Source organism: Girardinichthys multiradiatus, chromosome 20, assembly GCF_021462225.1.
Source record: "Girardinichthys multiradiatus isolate DD_20200921_A chromosome 20, DD_fGirMul_XY1, whole genome shotgun sequence".
Taxonomy (NCBI): Eukaryota; Metazoa; Chordata; class Actinopteri; order Cyprinodontiformes; family Goodeidae; genus Girardinichthys; species Girardinichthys multiradiatus.
The window spans coordinates 4,538,963-4,555,701 of NC_061812.1; the positions used below are offsets into that span (position 1 = coordinate 4,538,963).

The 16,739-nt window shown below is 39.6% G+C and overlaps 1 protein-coding gene across 1 annotated transcript; it reads left to right on the top strand.

The window, feature by feature from the left end:
* The first annotated feature begins 2,879 nt into the window (after positions 1-2,879).
* LOC124857351 (gastrula zinc finger protein XlCGF57.1-like) lies at positions 2,880-16,487 on the top strand. Its single transcript, XM_047348572.1, has 2 exons — positions 2,880-3,240; positions 14,011-16,487. The coding sequence occupies exons 1-2, from the start codon at positions 3,099-3,101 to the stop codon at positions 15,561-15,563; spliced, it is 1,695 nt and encodes a 564-aa protein (XP_047204528.1). The 5' UTR covers positions 2,880-3,098; the 3' UTR covers positions 15,564-16,487.
* Positions 16,488-16,739: the final 252 nt, after the last annotated feature.

The following is a 16,739-nucleotide window of genomic DNA, read 5'->3' on the forward strand; positions in this document are numbered from 1 at the left end:
AACAGCTCTGCTGAAAGTCACTAATGATATTCTTATGGCCTCAGATAATGCACTTGTGTCTGTTCTGGTTTTGCTAGATCTCAGTGCTGCATTTGATACAGTGGATCATAATATTCTCTTAGAAAGGCTGGAATATGCTGTAGGGATCAGGGGAACAGCGCTAGGCTGGTTTAAATCTTATCTGTCTGACTGATTCCAGTTTGTTCATGTAAATGATAAATCATCTTTAAACTCCAGGGTTAATTGTGGAGTACCACAGGGCTCAGTACTTGGGCCAATTCTCTTTACTATATATATGCTTCCAATAGGTCAAATTATTAGGCAGCATGGGATAAATTTTCACTGTTACGCTGATGATACTCAGGTTTACTTATCCATAAATCCTGATGAGCCCAACCAGTTAGATAGACTACAAGCATGTCTTGAAGATATAAAAACTTGGATGACGTTAAATTTTTTGCTTCTAAATTCAGACAAGACAGAAGTTGTCGTCTTTGGACCGGAGTCTTTAAAAAAGAAACTGCTTAGTCCATCACTTAACCTGGATGGCATTAAATTGACCTCCGGTAATAAAGTAAAGAACCTTGGTGTTATTTTTGACCAGGACATGTCATTTAAATCCCATATTGAACAGGTTTCTAGGATTTCCTTCTTTCATCTCCGGAACATTGCCAAAATTAGAAATATCCTATCCAGGAGTGACGCTGAAAAACGAGTCCATGCATTTGTTACTTCAAGGCTGGACTATTGTAATTCGTTACTATCAGGATGTCCACAAAATGCAGTTAAAAGCCTTCAGCTGATTCAAAATGCTGCAGCAAGAGTTCTGATGAGTTCCAATTTTGCATTGTTTGCTGTTATTTCAGCTTTTAACCTTGTTCTCTCTTTTCTCTTCCTAGAAGCTACACCTGGCCTGGCTCTGTGTCTGCCTGTGACACCTTTCTGTAGAGGGGAATCATCCGAGCTGTCTTTCAGTGTTTAAACCTTTCTTTCTCCTAGACATGGAAATTGACTGAGCTTTTACTGTAACTAATTATATGTGCTCTCTTTCAGACTCTAACCTTGAAAACTGGCTCAGGGTTTATCTGTTCTTTCTTTCTAGGTGAAACGACTAAAGGAGCTACATCCATTAACATTTACTTTTCCTTCCCATAGAAAGGACTCTTGAATCAGTGCTTCTGTGTTCTTTTTGTGTCTCTGCTCTGTTCTCTCAAACCCCCAGTCAGTCGTGGCAGATGGCCGCTCACACTGAGCCTGGTTCTGCTGGAGGTTTCTTCCTGTTAAAAGGGAGTTTTTCCTCTCCACTGTCGCTACATGCATGCTCAGTATAAGGGATTGCTGCAAAGTCAACGCCAGTGACTGCCTACTGTCTCTACATGCTCATCCAGGAGGAGGGAATGCTGCAAGTCACTGACTGGATGCAATCTGCTGGGTTTCCTTAGATAGAAAAACTTTTTATCCAATTTGAATAAAAAGCTAACTCCGACTGCACTGTTCAATGGTTAGGATTAATTGGAATGTATAAACCTGACTTTTGTGAAGAGCCTTGAGACAACATGTGTTGTGAATTGGCGATATGTAAATAAAACTGAATTGAATTGAAAACATGCCACCACACGCATGCGCGTTGCTCGTCTCTTGCACACTGACGTCACCAGAGTTTGGGGAGAAACATCCGTGAAGACTCGGAGTGGTGGGAGCTGAGAACTACGCCTGCAGAGGGATATTTCTCCGTGTGAGGAAGAACAAAGTCTAACTTTGCTTCGCTGAGTTTGGAAGGAAGCTGATCTCTAACTGCTCAGTAACTGTTAAAGGAACATCTGAGGAGAAGCCAACAGAGATGTGGAGGCAGCAGTTCATTTTCTTTTATAATAAATTGTGTCTATGTGAATGTACATAAAACACAGTGTCCATTGCTTTGTGTGTGAACTGTGTTTTGTAGCAGAGGTACAAAGGGTTTAGACAGAGACAGTTTTCAGTTGAACAACTTTAGCTTAATCATATGCAGGAAACATCTGTGTCTACTCATGGTATAGCTCCACACTCAGACTCACCTCAGACTTGCAACACATGTTGACAGCTGTTTTATTGTCCAACAATAACAAGTACAGTGAGTTAAATGTCATACTTTACTGTTTTTGTCTGCCCTTGCAGTGCACTGATTGGGTAAAATGCCCTTAAATCTAGTGGCTGAGCTCTAAAAAGACAGCCTTTTATGCATAGAATATGCTAAATATGTCACCACACGCATGCGCGTTGCTCGTCTCTTGCACACTGACGTCACCAGAGTTTGGGGAGAAACATCCGTGAAGACTCGGAGTGGTGGGAGCTGAGAACTACGCCTGCAGAGGGATATTTCTCCGTGTGAGGAAGAACAAAGTCTAACTTTGCTTCGCTGAGTTTGGAAGGAAGCTGATCTCGAACTGCTCAGTAACTGTTAAAGGAACATCTGAGGAGAAGCCAACAGAGATGTGGAGGCAGCAGTTCAATTTCTTTTATAATAAATTGTGTCTATGTGAATGTACATAAAACACAGTGTCCATTGCTTTGTGTGTGAACTGTGTTTTGTAGCAGAGGTACAAAGGGTTTAGACAGAGACAGTTTTCAGTTGAACAACTTTAGCTTAATCATATGCAGGAAACATCTGTGTCTACTCATGGTATAGCTCCACACTCAGACTCACCTCAGACTTGCAACACATGTTGACAGCTGTTTTATTGTCCAACAATAACAAGTACAGTGAGTTAAATGTCATACTTTACTGTTTTTGTCTGCCCTTGCAGTGCACTGATTGGGTAAAATGCCCTTAAATCTAGTGGCTGAGCTCTAAAAAGACAGCCTTTTATGCATAGAATATGCTAAATATGTCACCACACGCATGCGCGTTGCTCGTCTCTTGCACACTGACGTCACCAGAGTTTGGGGAGAAACATCCGTGAAGACTCGGAGTGGTGGGAGCTGAGAACTACGCCTGCAGAGGGATATTTCTCCGTGTGAGGAAGAACAAAGTCTAACTTTGCTTCGCTGAGTTTGGAAGGAAGCTGATCTCTAACTGCTCAGTAACTGTTAAAGGAACATCTGAGGAGAAGCTAACAGAGATGTGGAGGCAGCAGTTCAAACGGTGGCAGAGTGCAGCAGTGGGAGACATTTCCCAAACCGCTAAAAAAGAGGAAGGATTTCAGCGGCTCCACAACACCTTGGAGGCTGGTTTCAACCCCAAAGTTCTGCTGCACAGATTAGGTTTGTATGTTTTCATCTAAGCTACAGTTTAGGAACATTTTAAGGTGACTAACGTATTAGCTTTCTAAAGGCCAAGTGTGCCCCATACACGCAAAACAGGAAACGCTTCTTAACTCGACAGAAACCATCCGCGTCCGCCATATTGTGGGTCCTATCTGATAGAGCAGGGGTCTTCAACTAAAACTTGAAAAGGTCCAGTTGGAGAAAATTTGTTTAAGCAGGGGTCCAGAAAGTTATAAAATGTAACTATTCAATGTAATATATATTTAAGTAGCCTTGTAACTGTCTCATCATCGGCATATGATCAATACCTTACACTTAATTCACTTTAACTCATAAAATGTTTTCACAGTATTTATTGTCGGTATATTGTGACATATCATAGAACTGAACATATGTATAACTGCCCATATGTGCAATTTTCTTTCATTTGCTAAAACAATTTGAGCTACATTTGCAAATAAGACAATATTAATATGATAACTTCATTTTAAGTGTTAAATTCAGAAACTAAAACAAAGAGCTGGAATTTTCTCTTTTTGTGTTACATCAACAATCTCAACAGGTTTATAGATAAGAAATTTTAACAACAAGAAGCTCATTTTCTTCATCTTTTGTGTTGAGTTTTCTCCCTTTTTTGCTCAGTGAGAAAACTGAGCTCGAGCTTCCCCTGCCAGAACTTTAAACCTTGGCTTGAATGGAGTCAAAGCCATTCTCATGCACATATGGAGGTGTTCATTAGTGAGTCTTGAACGGCATTTAGTTTTGATAATGTCCATTGCAGAAAAAGCTGCTTCACAGTTGTGTGTGGAGCCAAACATGGTCAGGATGTATATGGCTACTTTCTTCAGACCTGAGAAGGTTGTTTCAGGGACCATTTGGAGCCAGAAAGAGGGAGGGTCAGTTTTTTTCAAACTGCTCTTTCAGAGTCACATCTGCTTGGAGATCAATCAACTGCATCTGGAGAGGCCCATGATCTAGCCATTTAAGGAGCTGTGCCACTTCCTCTGAGAACTACTTGATATATGATGAGAAATGGGTTCTGAATTAACATGTTGAGCTGCGATCCAAAGTTGATGCTGTCAAAACGGTTTCTGAAGTTTAGAATCATCTTATCAATAAAACCAACAAAGAAAACACACATCTCGCTCCCCCTGAACCTGTTCTTGTATAGTGGGCACACTCTTCCTGCAGGTCTTCCTTGAACACCTCAAGCTTCCTCTGAAAGGAGCGGACGGCTGTCATCAGCTCGGAGACATAATTGTCCCTGTAGTCTCAAATTTAGTTCATTCAGATGGGAGGTAAGAAGGAGGTACCAAAAAAGGAGGTACCGGTACTGAAATAACAGTAAAGGAAATGCCCGCAAAGCGAGCCGAGTGGAGCCAAGTCGGGCCAGTGGGAAAGGGGCACAAGTGTGCTCAATTTGTTTTTTTTATTGTTTCTCAACTTTTATTGAAAATTATAAAACATACAGAACAAAATTTTGTTCACAAGTCATCAAGAACAATAATCAACAGACAGGTCAAAAAGAAAAAGATGTCATGAACCAGTTTTTATCCATAGGGTCTTTTCAAGGAGATGCATCTGTAATGTATGATGTTACTGTTTTATTGTGAAAGGCAACAAACTCTCGCTACCGGAAGTCCGAAGCCTTTCACAATAAAACAGTAACATCAAACGATTACATTCCCTTTCTTCAGTTATTTCTTAACACATTTTATGCACATATAAATGTATATGTGTGTAGAACAAGAGTCCATGTACACACAGGCCTGTAATATGGTAACAGATATTTAGCTTTCTTCAAATGTATAAGAAACAATCCCAACCAAACAATTAACTAATAAGTGAAAGCCATAAAACGCCTCCTTTTAAAGAACCTCGTTGTAAACCAGTCATTCTAAACCAACCATAGCCTAGCTCTTTGTGAGAGTTATAACATAACTAGCTTTAAATCAGTTATAAAATTAACTCGGTGTACACTACCATATTTTCACTCTACGTCTCAATGGAGTTCTGACCAATCTACCCGATCTATTGTGGTAAGGCTGCGTGAACCCAGGCGGCTCAGCACCGTCCTCGCTTTGAGCTGGTGTAGAAGACTGTGTGTATGTCTCAACCTTATCAGCAGAGTCATCACAGTCCAAATCAGCAAACACTTTGCTCAGTGGAGGTCTTTCTGTCTCTTGGCCACCCATTTATTGACAGGTTTTTTTAGCTCCTGAAGAACTGAGTCAAGTGATTTTGCTTCTCTGAACATTTCCAGTTTTTCATCTGAGATGGGTAACAGTGGAATGACCCAATTGATCTGTAGCTCTTTTTTGAGGAGATCCTCTTTGTGCTCTTTAAGGTGAGCATGGCCCAGTGCATCTTCTATGTGAAGCTCTTTCCCAGGCTTGTAGGTGACACACAAGCTGTACTTTTCAAGATGCAGCTGCATCCTTTGCAGCCTCATAGGAGCTTGATGAAGCAGCTTCTTAAAGATGCTCTCCAATGGTTTGTGGTCAGTTTATACATGGATGAGTTTGTCAAATACATACTGGTGGAATGTTTCAGATCCATACACAATGGCTAACAACTCCTTCTCTATTTGCACATATCTGCCATGACATTCTGTTGGTGCCCTTCAGCCGTACGCCACAGGTCATTCATCTTGCAGGGTCACAGCTCCGATGACCTTAGAGCTGCCATCAACAGACAGTTTCATAGGTTTGGTGACATCATAATACTTCAGAGTGGGAGCTCCAGTGATGAGTTTCTTTAACATTTCAAAGCTTTGTTGTTGTTGATCCTCCCAATAAATTTCTGCTTCAGCCTGGAGCAGCTTTCTTAGCGGTGCAGAAACCTCAGACAGGTTTAGAATCAATTTTGCCAGATACTGCACCATTCCCATGAACCACATCAATCCTGGCTTCTCTACTGGTGTTGGCATTTACACAATGGCTCAGATCTTTTCATCATCAGGTCTCAGACCTTCTGCACTTAGTGTGTGGCCTTTATATTTGACCTCTGTCATTCTGAATTTGCATTTGATTTTGTTGAATCTGCTGCTACTGCAGCTCTACCTCATCTGTTGTCATTTGATACACATATATTACTGCACTAAAATGTATTTTTCTCATTTGTGACAGTTCAGTTAAATGTTACCGAGCCCGCGAGGGACATGGGGGAGTTTTTTTTCTTTTGCGTCCCCACGCATTACTTTTGCGTTCTCTCGCAATAGTCTTTGCATTATCTCGCAATACATTGTGGGAGAGTTTCCAAACCAGATAACTGCAAAAATGGAACAAACACTAGACCTGTTTTTGAGATTTATTGAGTTTTATTTTGAAATCGGCCTTAAATAAAAGGATCTTCAATCAGACTTAAAGACAGTTTTTATCCACAAGCTGTCAAACTACTGAACTCTGGACAATAATACTGCACGAAACCACATCTGTGACACTTTATATGCTTATTGCTGCTGCATGATGGGTACTTAGTGCTTTTGTTTTTGTAGTGATTTGAACGGTTCTTCTTATCCTAAGCATTTCATTGCATTGTTGACTGTATGTGACCCTGCATATGACAAATAAACCATACCGATGCCATATCAGTGTTTGTTTTGTGAGCAGTTTGTCATCTGTGCTGCTGTTCCAAAATGCACAGCTTTCTCAAGGTGATTAACAACATTGCGTGGGGACGCAAAAGAAAAGAAATCCCCCATGTCCTCTCGCGGGCTCCATACAATATCACTTTAAAATAAAGTTGGAAAAAATTAAGCAATGATATTATTTTGTCATATTTTTCAGAGAATAACAGAAAAGTTGCGGGTATATCATGATATATATCGTTATTGTGATATAAAATAGTCTATATCGTGATATGTTTTTTTCCATATCGCCCAGCACTAGCGCCTCCTATCTAGAAAAGAGCTGCTCTTCCGTGTGTGAGAGGTTGGGCTTTCTCCACCCTGCTTGTGCCATCTGGTCCACTTTGCTGCCATGTCTGCCCCTGTGGGCCGCAATATCACCTACCTTTTATTTTTTGACTTTTGCAACTTCAGCACTGCTTAACAATTCATAGAGTTCATTCATGGAAAACATCCACCTGCATCTACATTAGCATTTAACAAGAAGAAAACTCCAGCAGAACAAGAGTCAGACTCATCTTGCACAACCGACTGGGAGTCTGAGAGAAAAGAGCAGGGACACAAAAAGAACACAGAAGCACTAATCCAGCAATACTTTTTATGTGAAAGAAAAGTAAAGCGTTAAAGGCCCAGTAGCTCTCTCAGTGGGTTCATCTAGTAGAGAAAGACAGCTAAGCAGTTAAACTGTCTAAATCTAAGTCTGACAGTATGATAGAAAGCACAGTTAGTCACAGTAAAAGGTCAGACAGTAGCTATGTCTAGGAGAGGCTGGGGTTAAACATCTGTATCATCTGTTGATGGAGAACATTAGGTTTTTGGCAGCAGCTGCTTGGCCAGTGTCAAGATCTCTCTCTTCAAAGACATTGCTAGTTAGTGACCTGATTTGTGACAATCAGATTGATTTACTTTGCCTCACAGAAACCTGGCTGCAGCAAGAGGATTATGTTACTATAAATGAGTCAACTCCTACTAATTATTTAAATTTTCACATTCCTCGAATTACTGGGCGAGGATGAGTAGCAACCATCTTTCAGTCGGATTTATTGATTAGCACCAGACCAATCAATAGCTACAACTCTTTTGAATATTTAATCCTTAGTTTTCCTCATCCAAATTGCAAAGCACTAAAGCCTCTTCTGTTTGTTGTTTTGTACCGTCCACCAGGCCCTTACTCTCAATTTTTAGATCAGTTTTCAGACCTTTTATCTGATTTAGTGTTAAATACAGATAAAGTTATTATAATGGAGGATTTTAACATTCATGTAGACGCTGAAAGTGATAGCCTAAATATAGCGTTTAATGCTATCTTAGACTCTATTGGCTTTGATCAAAACATTAACAAACCTACCCACCTTTGTCTTCATTCTCTGGACCTTGTGCTGACATATGGCATTGAGTGTAAAGACATAACAATATTCTCTCATAACCCTGTCCTGTCTGACCATTTCTTAATAACCTTTGAGTTTAATTTAACCGAGTACTCCACACCTGAAAGAAAATTTCATTATAGTAGATCATTATCAGGCGATGCTGTAACAACCTTTAAAGAATCTGTTCCACTTTTAATTTCCTCATTATCACTGAAAAGCACAGTGGAGGGGAATAATTCTGTTTATGCCCCTTCACAAATTGATTATTTTGTTCATAGTGTTTCTTCATCATTGCGTGATGCATTAGACAATGCAGCCCCCTTGAAAAAGAAGGTAATCATTAATAGGAGGCTAGCTCCTTGGTTTAATTCAGAGCTGCGTACTTTAAAGCACAATGTTAGAAATTTGGAGAGAAAATGGTGCTCTACACACCTAGAGGATTCCTACTTAATCTAGAAAAATAGCCTACTGTTGTATAAAAAGACACTTCGCCAAGCTAGAACAGCTTATTTCTCATCATTAATAGAAGAGAACAAGAATAATCCTAGGTTTCTCTTTAGTACAGTTGCTAAACTTACACAGAGTCATTGCTCTGTTGAGCCATCCATTCCCTTAGCTCTTAGCAGTCATGACTTTATGGGATTCTTCTTAAATAAAATTGATTCTATTAAAAACAAATCTTTGACAAACTCCTGAAGATGATTACTTCATCCTCAGCAAGTGAGACAACATTGGAAATAACTGCAGAACCTGATTTTTGTTTGGACTGTTTTGATCCTGTGAAGCTTCCTGAGTTATCAGAAATATTAGCTTCATCTAAACCTTCAACTTGTATGTTAGACCCAATCCCAACCAAATTATTTAAGGAAGTGTTCCCTCTGATTACCAGCCCCATTTTAGATAAGATTAATCTATCCTTAGTAAATGGATATGTACCACAGGCTTTTAAGTTAGCTGTAATTAAACCTTTACTTAAGAAACCTTCACTTGATCGATGACTTGAAAAATTACAGACCTATGTCCAATCTTCTGTTCTTATCTAAAATTCTTGAGAAAATGGTTGCTAAACAAATGTGTGAGCATTTATACAGCAATGACCTGTTTGAAGAGTTTCAGTCAGGCTTCAGAGCTCATCATAGCACTGAAACAGCTCTGCTGAAAGTCACTATTGATATTCTTATGGCCTCAGATAATGCACTTGTGTCTGTTCTGGTTCTGCTAGATCTCAGTGCTGCATTTGATACAGTTGATCACAAAATTCTCTTAGAAAGGCTGGAATATGCTGTAGGGATCAGGGGAACAGCGCTAGGCTGGTTTAAATCTTATCTGTCTGACAGATTCCAGTTTGTTCATGTAAATGATAAATAATCTTTAAACTCCAAGGTTAATTGTGGAGTACCACAGGGCTCAGTACTTGGGCCAATTCTCTTTACTATATATATGCTTCCAATAGGTAAAATTATCAGGCAGCATAGGATAAATTTTCACTGTTACGCTGATGACACTCAGCTTTACTTATCCATAAATCCTGATGAGCCCAACCAGTTAGATAGACTACAAGCATGTCTTGAAGATATATAAACTTGGATGACGTTAAATGTTTTGCTTCTAAATTCAGACAAGACAGAAGTTGTCGTCTTTGGACCGGAGTCTTTAAAAAAGAAACTGCTTAGTCACTCACTTAACCTGGATGGCATTAAATTGACCTCTGATAATAAAGTAAAAAACCTTGGTGTTATTTTTGACCAGGACATGTCATTTAAATCCCATATTAAACAGGTTTCTAGGATTTCCTTCTTTCATCTCCAGAACATTGCCAAAATCAGAAATATCCTGTCCAGGAGTGACGCTGAAAAACTAGTCCATGCATTTGTTACTTCAAGGCTGGACTATTGTAATTCGTTACTATCAGGATGTCCACAAAATGCAGTTAAAAGCCTTCAGCTGATTCAAAATGCTGCAGCAAGAGTTCTGATGAAAATTAAAAAGAGAGATCATATTTCTCCTATTTTAGCTTCCCTTCATTGGCTCCCTGTTAATTTTAGAATAGAATTTAAAATTCTCCTCCTCACATATAAAGCCCTTAATGATCTAGCTCCATCATACATCAGAGATCTGATTGGTCCATATGTTCCTAACAGAGCACTTTGTTCTCAGACTGCAGGTTTACTGGTGGTTCCTAGAGTCTCTAGAAGTAGAATGGGAGGCAGATCCTTTAGTTATCAGGCTCCTCTCCTGTGGAACCAGCTCCCAGTTTTAGTCCGTGAGGCAGACACCCTGTCTACTTTTAGCCAACAGGGAGGGAGGAAGGCTCCCTCCCTGTTGGTTGGAGTAAGGGGGAGTCAGGTTTAGCCTAAACTGGCTCAGTTATGGTTGAGGTGCAAACACACCCTCCATTTCTGCTACCTGTATGACCCCTTCTCTTTTCCAATGGTTATAATCAGACTGACAGAGAGAGGTATCCCAATCATTGTAGTTTTTAGTATAACAATGACCATCAGTGGGACCCTTTGTGGGGTGCCTTGAGACGACGTTGTTGTAAATAAGCGCCATTTAACTAAATGATCTAAACTGAAACTATCTGTGTAGTTATGCTGCTATAGGCTTAGGCTGCTGGAGGACATAATGACCACTTTCACCCTCTGCACTACATTCTCACACTACTCTCCAATTTTGCATTATTTGCTGTTATTTCAGCTTTTAACCTTGTTCTCTCTTTTCTCTTCCTAGAAGCTACACCTGGCCTGGCTCTGTGTCTGCCTGTGACACCTTTCTGGAGAGGGGAATTGTCCGAGCTTCTGCTGGCAACAACTTAATGCTCACCCTCTACCGATGATCCACATAGCCCTGTCTTTTAGTGTTTAACCCTTTCTCTCTCCTAGACATGGAAATTGACTGAGCTTCTACTGTGACTAACTCTATGTGCTCTCTTTCAGACTCTAACCTTGAAAACTGGTTCAGAGTTTGTCTGTTCTTTTTTTCTAGGTGAAATGACTAAAGGAGCTGCATCCATTAACATTTACTTTTCCTTCCCATAGAAAGGACTCCTGGATCAGTGCTTCTTTGTTCTCTTTGTGTCTCTGCTCTGTTCTCTCAAACCTCCAGTCGGTCGTGGCAGATGGCCGCTCACACTGAGCCTGGTTCTGCTGGAGGTTTCTTCCTGTTAAAAGGGAGTTTTTCCTCTCCACTGTCACTACATACATGCTCAGTATGGGGGATTGCTGCAAAGTCAACGCTAGTGACTGTCCACTGTCTCTACATGCTCATCCAGGAGGAGGGATTGCTGCAAGTCACTGACTGGATGCAATCTGCTGGGTTTCCTTAGATAGAAAAACTTTTTATCCAATTTGAATAAATAACTAACTCCGACTGCACTGTTCAATTGTTAGGATTAATTGGAATGTATGAACCTGACTTTTGTGAAGTGCCTTGAGACAACATGTGTTGTGAATTGGCGCTATATAAATAAAACTGAATTGAGAGGAGCCTGATAACTAAAGGATCTGCCTCCCATTCTACTTCTAGAGACTCTAGGAACCACCAGTAAACCTGCAGTCTGAGAACAAAGTGCTCTGTTAGGAACATATGGAACAATCAGATCTCTGATGTATGATGGAGCTAGATCATTAAGGGCTTTATATGTGAGGAGGAGAATTTTAAATTATATTCTGGATTTAACAGGGAGCCAATGAAGGGAAACTAAAGTAGGAGAAATATGATCTCTCTTTTTAATTGTCATCAGAACTCTTGCTGCAGCATTTTGAATCAGCTGAAGGCTTTTAACTGCATTTTGTGGACATCCTGATAGTAAAGAATTACAATAGTCCAGCCTTGAAGTAACAAATGCATGGACTAGTTTTTCAGCGTCACTCCTAGATAGGATATTTCTAATTTTGGCAATGTTCCGGAGATGAAAGAAGGAAATCCTAGAAACCTGTTTAATATGGGATTTAAATGACATGTCCTGTTCAAAAATAACACTTTTTTTTACTTTATTACCGGAGGTCAATTTAATGCTGTCCGCATTAATTGACTAAGCAGTCTCGATTTTCTACAAAAACAACTTCTGTCCTGTCTGAATTAAGAAGGTCTGTAATTTTTCAAGTCATCTCGATCAAGTGAAGGTTTCTTAAGTAAAGGTTTAATTACAGCTACCTTAAAATCCTGTGGTACATATCCATTTACTAAAGATAGATTAATCATATCTAAAATGGGGCTGGTAATCAGAGGGAACACTTCCTTTAATAATTTGGTTGGGATTGGGTCTAACGTACAAGTTGAAGGTTTAGAAGAAGCTAATATTTTTGATAACTCGGGAAGCTCCACTGGACCAAAGCTGTTCTACAGTTACTTCCAATGCTGTCTCACTTACTGAGGATGAAGTAATCATGTTCAGCAGGATGCCAAATCCAACAGTCATTACCGCTGAGAGCTAAAAGAATGGATTAACTCCTTTTGGACCGTATAGATTTTTGTCTTTGAACTCTCCCACCGATGCCATTGTAACCCCAGGTCTGTCTTATTCTTCAATCATCAACGCTGACCTTCAATAAGGGAAGTGTGTCCCACAGATTTTTAGATACCTGTGCTCTTTTCTGACCTCTGAGATGAATTGTTGTAGAGTAATTTTGGTAGACCAGCCACTCCTGGGTCTTTTGTGGAAAATGGCTCTGACTGTGGTTATCTGGAGTCCCTACTCCTTAGAAATGGTTTTATAACCCTTGCCAGACGGATAGATTTCAATGACTTTGTAATGGACCAGGAGAAACGTGGTATTTACATTTCAGGAGTATGCTCTATTTTCACAGTGATCCATCAGAAACACTTTTTCCACCAGCATTATAGAGCAGTTAGTTCTTTTTCTCTAAGAGAAGACTCAACAAAGCTGAGAGACGAGGACACAGCACAGTTTATGTCAAGGCAACAGCTATCTGTTATGAGGGGAGGCAGCAGCCAGATCATAAAGGCAACTATGGCTGTTTCTTTTTTCTCCCTTGAGCTGAAGCTTCTTAAATTTCGCTGAGGTTGTTGCTTTTTATGTTCTCTGTGAAAATCAAACATGTTGCATTCAAAGATGGCATTAGTAAAGTAAACAACCATTCTATTCAGACATTTCTGCTGATAATTATCTGCAGCAGGGATTCAGTTTTACCCCGTGTCTGGCCAAATCAACGACTGGTTGTATATGGGTATGAAGTAACACGATCTAGTTATCGCGTATGACCCAGTTTCCACTGCTGCGGCCATGATCCTTCCTAAAGCTTTGCCGGACCAAGCTTTTCTCATATGCTGTTTGAACCTGACCCATTGCTTGTTTTCTCATACCTCCTTGTCCTTGATTGTTTCCTCTCCACTGTCTCTACATGCTCATCTAGGAGAAGCAAATGCTGCTAGTCAGTGACTCCATGCATTCAGCTAGGTTTCCTTAGATAGAAAGGTTTTTAACCAATTTAAATAATAAATTGAAATTGACTGCATTGTTGGATAACTGGGGTCTTTGCTTTTACCAATTGTACCATTGTGCAAAATTATGGTATTATAAAACCTTTATATAGGCCAGCAGCTATCTTAAGCAGCTGATATTTATTTGCATATAGAAAGGCAATTTGTGAATAATGCAACAATAAAGGAAATTTGAGAAAACTGTAATTAATTGAAAGAATTAAATATTACCACAGCACCTAAATATCTTTATTAAAAAGCCACTTAGTCCAGGTTGTAGTCAAAATGCTTTCTAATAAGCATGATGTGTTTCAATGTTTCCTGCAGATGTTAAGCAGATGCTGATGGTTAAAGAAAAAGCTGCTGTAAACCACAGAGTTTGTGCTGACCTACATGACCCAAAGCCCCTCCACATAAAGAAGGAACAGGAGGAAGTCTGCACCAGTCTGGAGGAAGAGCAGCTTAATGGGGAGGAGATTGATGCCATCAGCTTTCCAGTCACTGCTATTCCAGTAAAGAGTGTGGATGATAAACAGTCCCCTCTGCTGTTACAGCTTCATCAAGACCAAATTAGAGGCAGAGAGCTTGAAGAGGAGAACTATGGAGAAGAATCCATCTGGATACGAGATCACGAAGATTGTTGCATTTCCTCAGAGGTTAAAGTCACTGAGAAGGAAGAAGAGGATGATGAATCTGGACTGAAAACTAAGGACATGGACAATGACTGGAAGGAGAGCAGATATCCTGAGTTAGATGGAAACATTGTTAACAAACCTTTTAGCTCCTCTGACTTTGCTGGACAGCATGTTCACAGTCACTCTATTCAGAAACACATGACAGATTTAGAAAAAGGTTCTTCAAGCTCTTTGGATAATAAATGTTTTACGGAGAATAAAAGGGTGGGCTCAATAAAGAAAGTCCAGGCTGGAGTGAAGTTGAGCTGTAAAGAGTGTAGTAAAATATGTAATGGAAAATATGCTTTAAACACACACATGAGAGTCCACACAGGAGAGAAACCTTTCTGTTGTGATCTTTGTGGACATAGATTTACCCGAAGAGGAAATTTAAACACACACATGAGAGTCCACACAGGGCAGAAACCTTTCTGTTGTGATCTTTGTGGACATAAATTTACCCATAAAGCCAATTTAAACACACACATGAGAATACACACGGGACAGAAACCTTTCTGTTGTGATCTTTGTGGACATAGATTTGCCCATGAAGCCAGTTTAAACGCACACATGAGAATACACACGGGACAGAAACCTTTCTGTTGTGATCTATGTGGACATAGATTTACCCAAAGAGGAAATTTAAACACACACTTGAGAATACACACGAGACAGAAACCTTTCTGTTGTGAAGTTTGTGGAAAAAGATTTACGAGAAAAGACTATTTGAATACACACATGAAAATCCACACTGGTCAGAAACCTTTCTGTTGTGTTTGTGGACAGAGATGTACCCAAAAAGATCATTTGAACAAACACATGAGAGTGCACACAAGAGAGAAACCTTTCTGTTGTGAAGTTTGTGGACATAAGTTTACCAATGAAGCCAGTTTAAATACACACATGAGAATCCACACGGGTCAGAAACCTTTCTGTTGTGAAGTTTGTGGACAAAGATTTACGAGAAAAGACAATTTGAATACACACATGAGAATCCACACTGGTCAGAAACCTTTCTGTTGTGTTGTTTGTGGACAGAGATTTACCCAAAAAGATCATTTGAACAAACACATGAGAGTGCACACAAGAGAGAAACCTTTCTGTTGTGAAGTTTGTGGACATAAATTTACCAATGAAGCCAGTTTAAATACACACATGAGAGTACACACCGCAGGTAATCTATTAATTCTAGTGGCTAATCTATGAATAATAAAACTGCAGTTTGCTTTGATATATATGTGCATTTACGTTAAAGGCAACAGTCTTCAATCGTTGGTTTCAGGATTTCTGTTGTGGCTGATTTTTGTATTTTAATCTTTAAAAAATGTTAAGTTGCGGATTAGTTGTATAACTGGTAGTTTCTTTTCCACTCGTGTCTGTCCACTGTATTTAATCTATTGTCCACTGTATTTAATCTATTGTTCAGATTGAGTTTTATCACAGGTGTGTTTTCTGTACATGTGAACGCTTTGGTTTCTAATACACAATCAGAGGACCTTGGAGTCATTGAGTCGACCATAAACTCCTCCAAATACCAGAGTATCTTTGAGTCAAGATAAAGTCAGCTGTAGCTTGGACCAAAGTGGGTTATCAACAGAACTATGATCCCAGACACAAGCAAATCTACAATAGATCAGCTAAAGAAAACAATCAAGTCGCTGCAATGGCCTAGTTAAAACCCAGACCAAATCAGATTGAAATACTAAGATCTCACCAGAGTTGTGCAGAAGTAAATTTTTTTGAACCTCAATGAAATGAAATAGAGTAATGAGGGCCAAGATAATTTCTTTGTTTGTGTGTGTGCTTTTAGTCCTCTCATCCCTGAGTCGGTCACAGCAGATGGGTATTCATGCAGACCTGGGTTTTGTTGAGAGTTTCCTCCTGCTCTCTCCACATGTTTGCTCTGTATGAGAATTTCATCAAAGTCAATGCCTTTATGAAGCTGGCTGAGCTTCCTTAAAAGGAGAACTGTTTACCAATTGCAATAATATCCTGAATTTTATTTGTCTTACAACTAGGTTTGAATCATTTTGTGTGTAATTGACTTAAGTCTGTGTTTTTGTCACTGGTTTCAAAAAGGTTTTATGTAATTTTATGTAAGATCAATAAAAAAATCTTATTTTAACAGAAGCGTCAGTCTTCTGAAAAGGCTGTCTATTTCTATGCACTCAGTACTTTAGCAATAATTACTGCATCGATGCGCCATGGAAGCTTTGACCAAAGTGGATCATGTGGAAGCTTAAAGCTTTGTCTGGTAGATTAAAAGTGTTATTGTTTTCACCATATGTAAAGATGAGTTTTGTGAAGATTGTTCTGGGTATAAGGGAAAGGTCACTCTATGCAGCATGCAAGGCCTGTCTGGGAACACATTAGATAAGGAAA

Excerpts from the sequence above, each read along its gene's own strand:
- LOC124857351 (XM_047348572.1), top strand. The coding sequence starts at position 3,099 with ATGTGGAGGCAGCAGTTCAAACGGTGGCAGAGTGCAGCAGTGGGAGAC. Across the intron at positions 3,241-14,010 it reads AGTTCTGCTGCACAGATTAG|ATGTTAAGCAGATGCTGATG; the intron begins GTTTGTATGTTT and ends TGTTTCCTGCAG.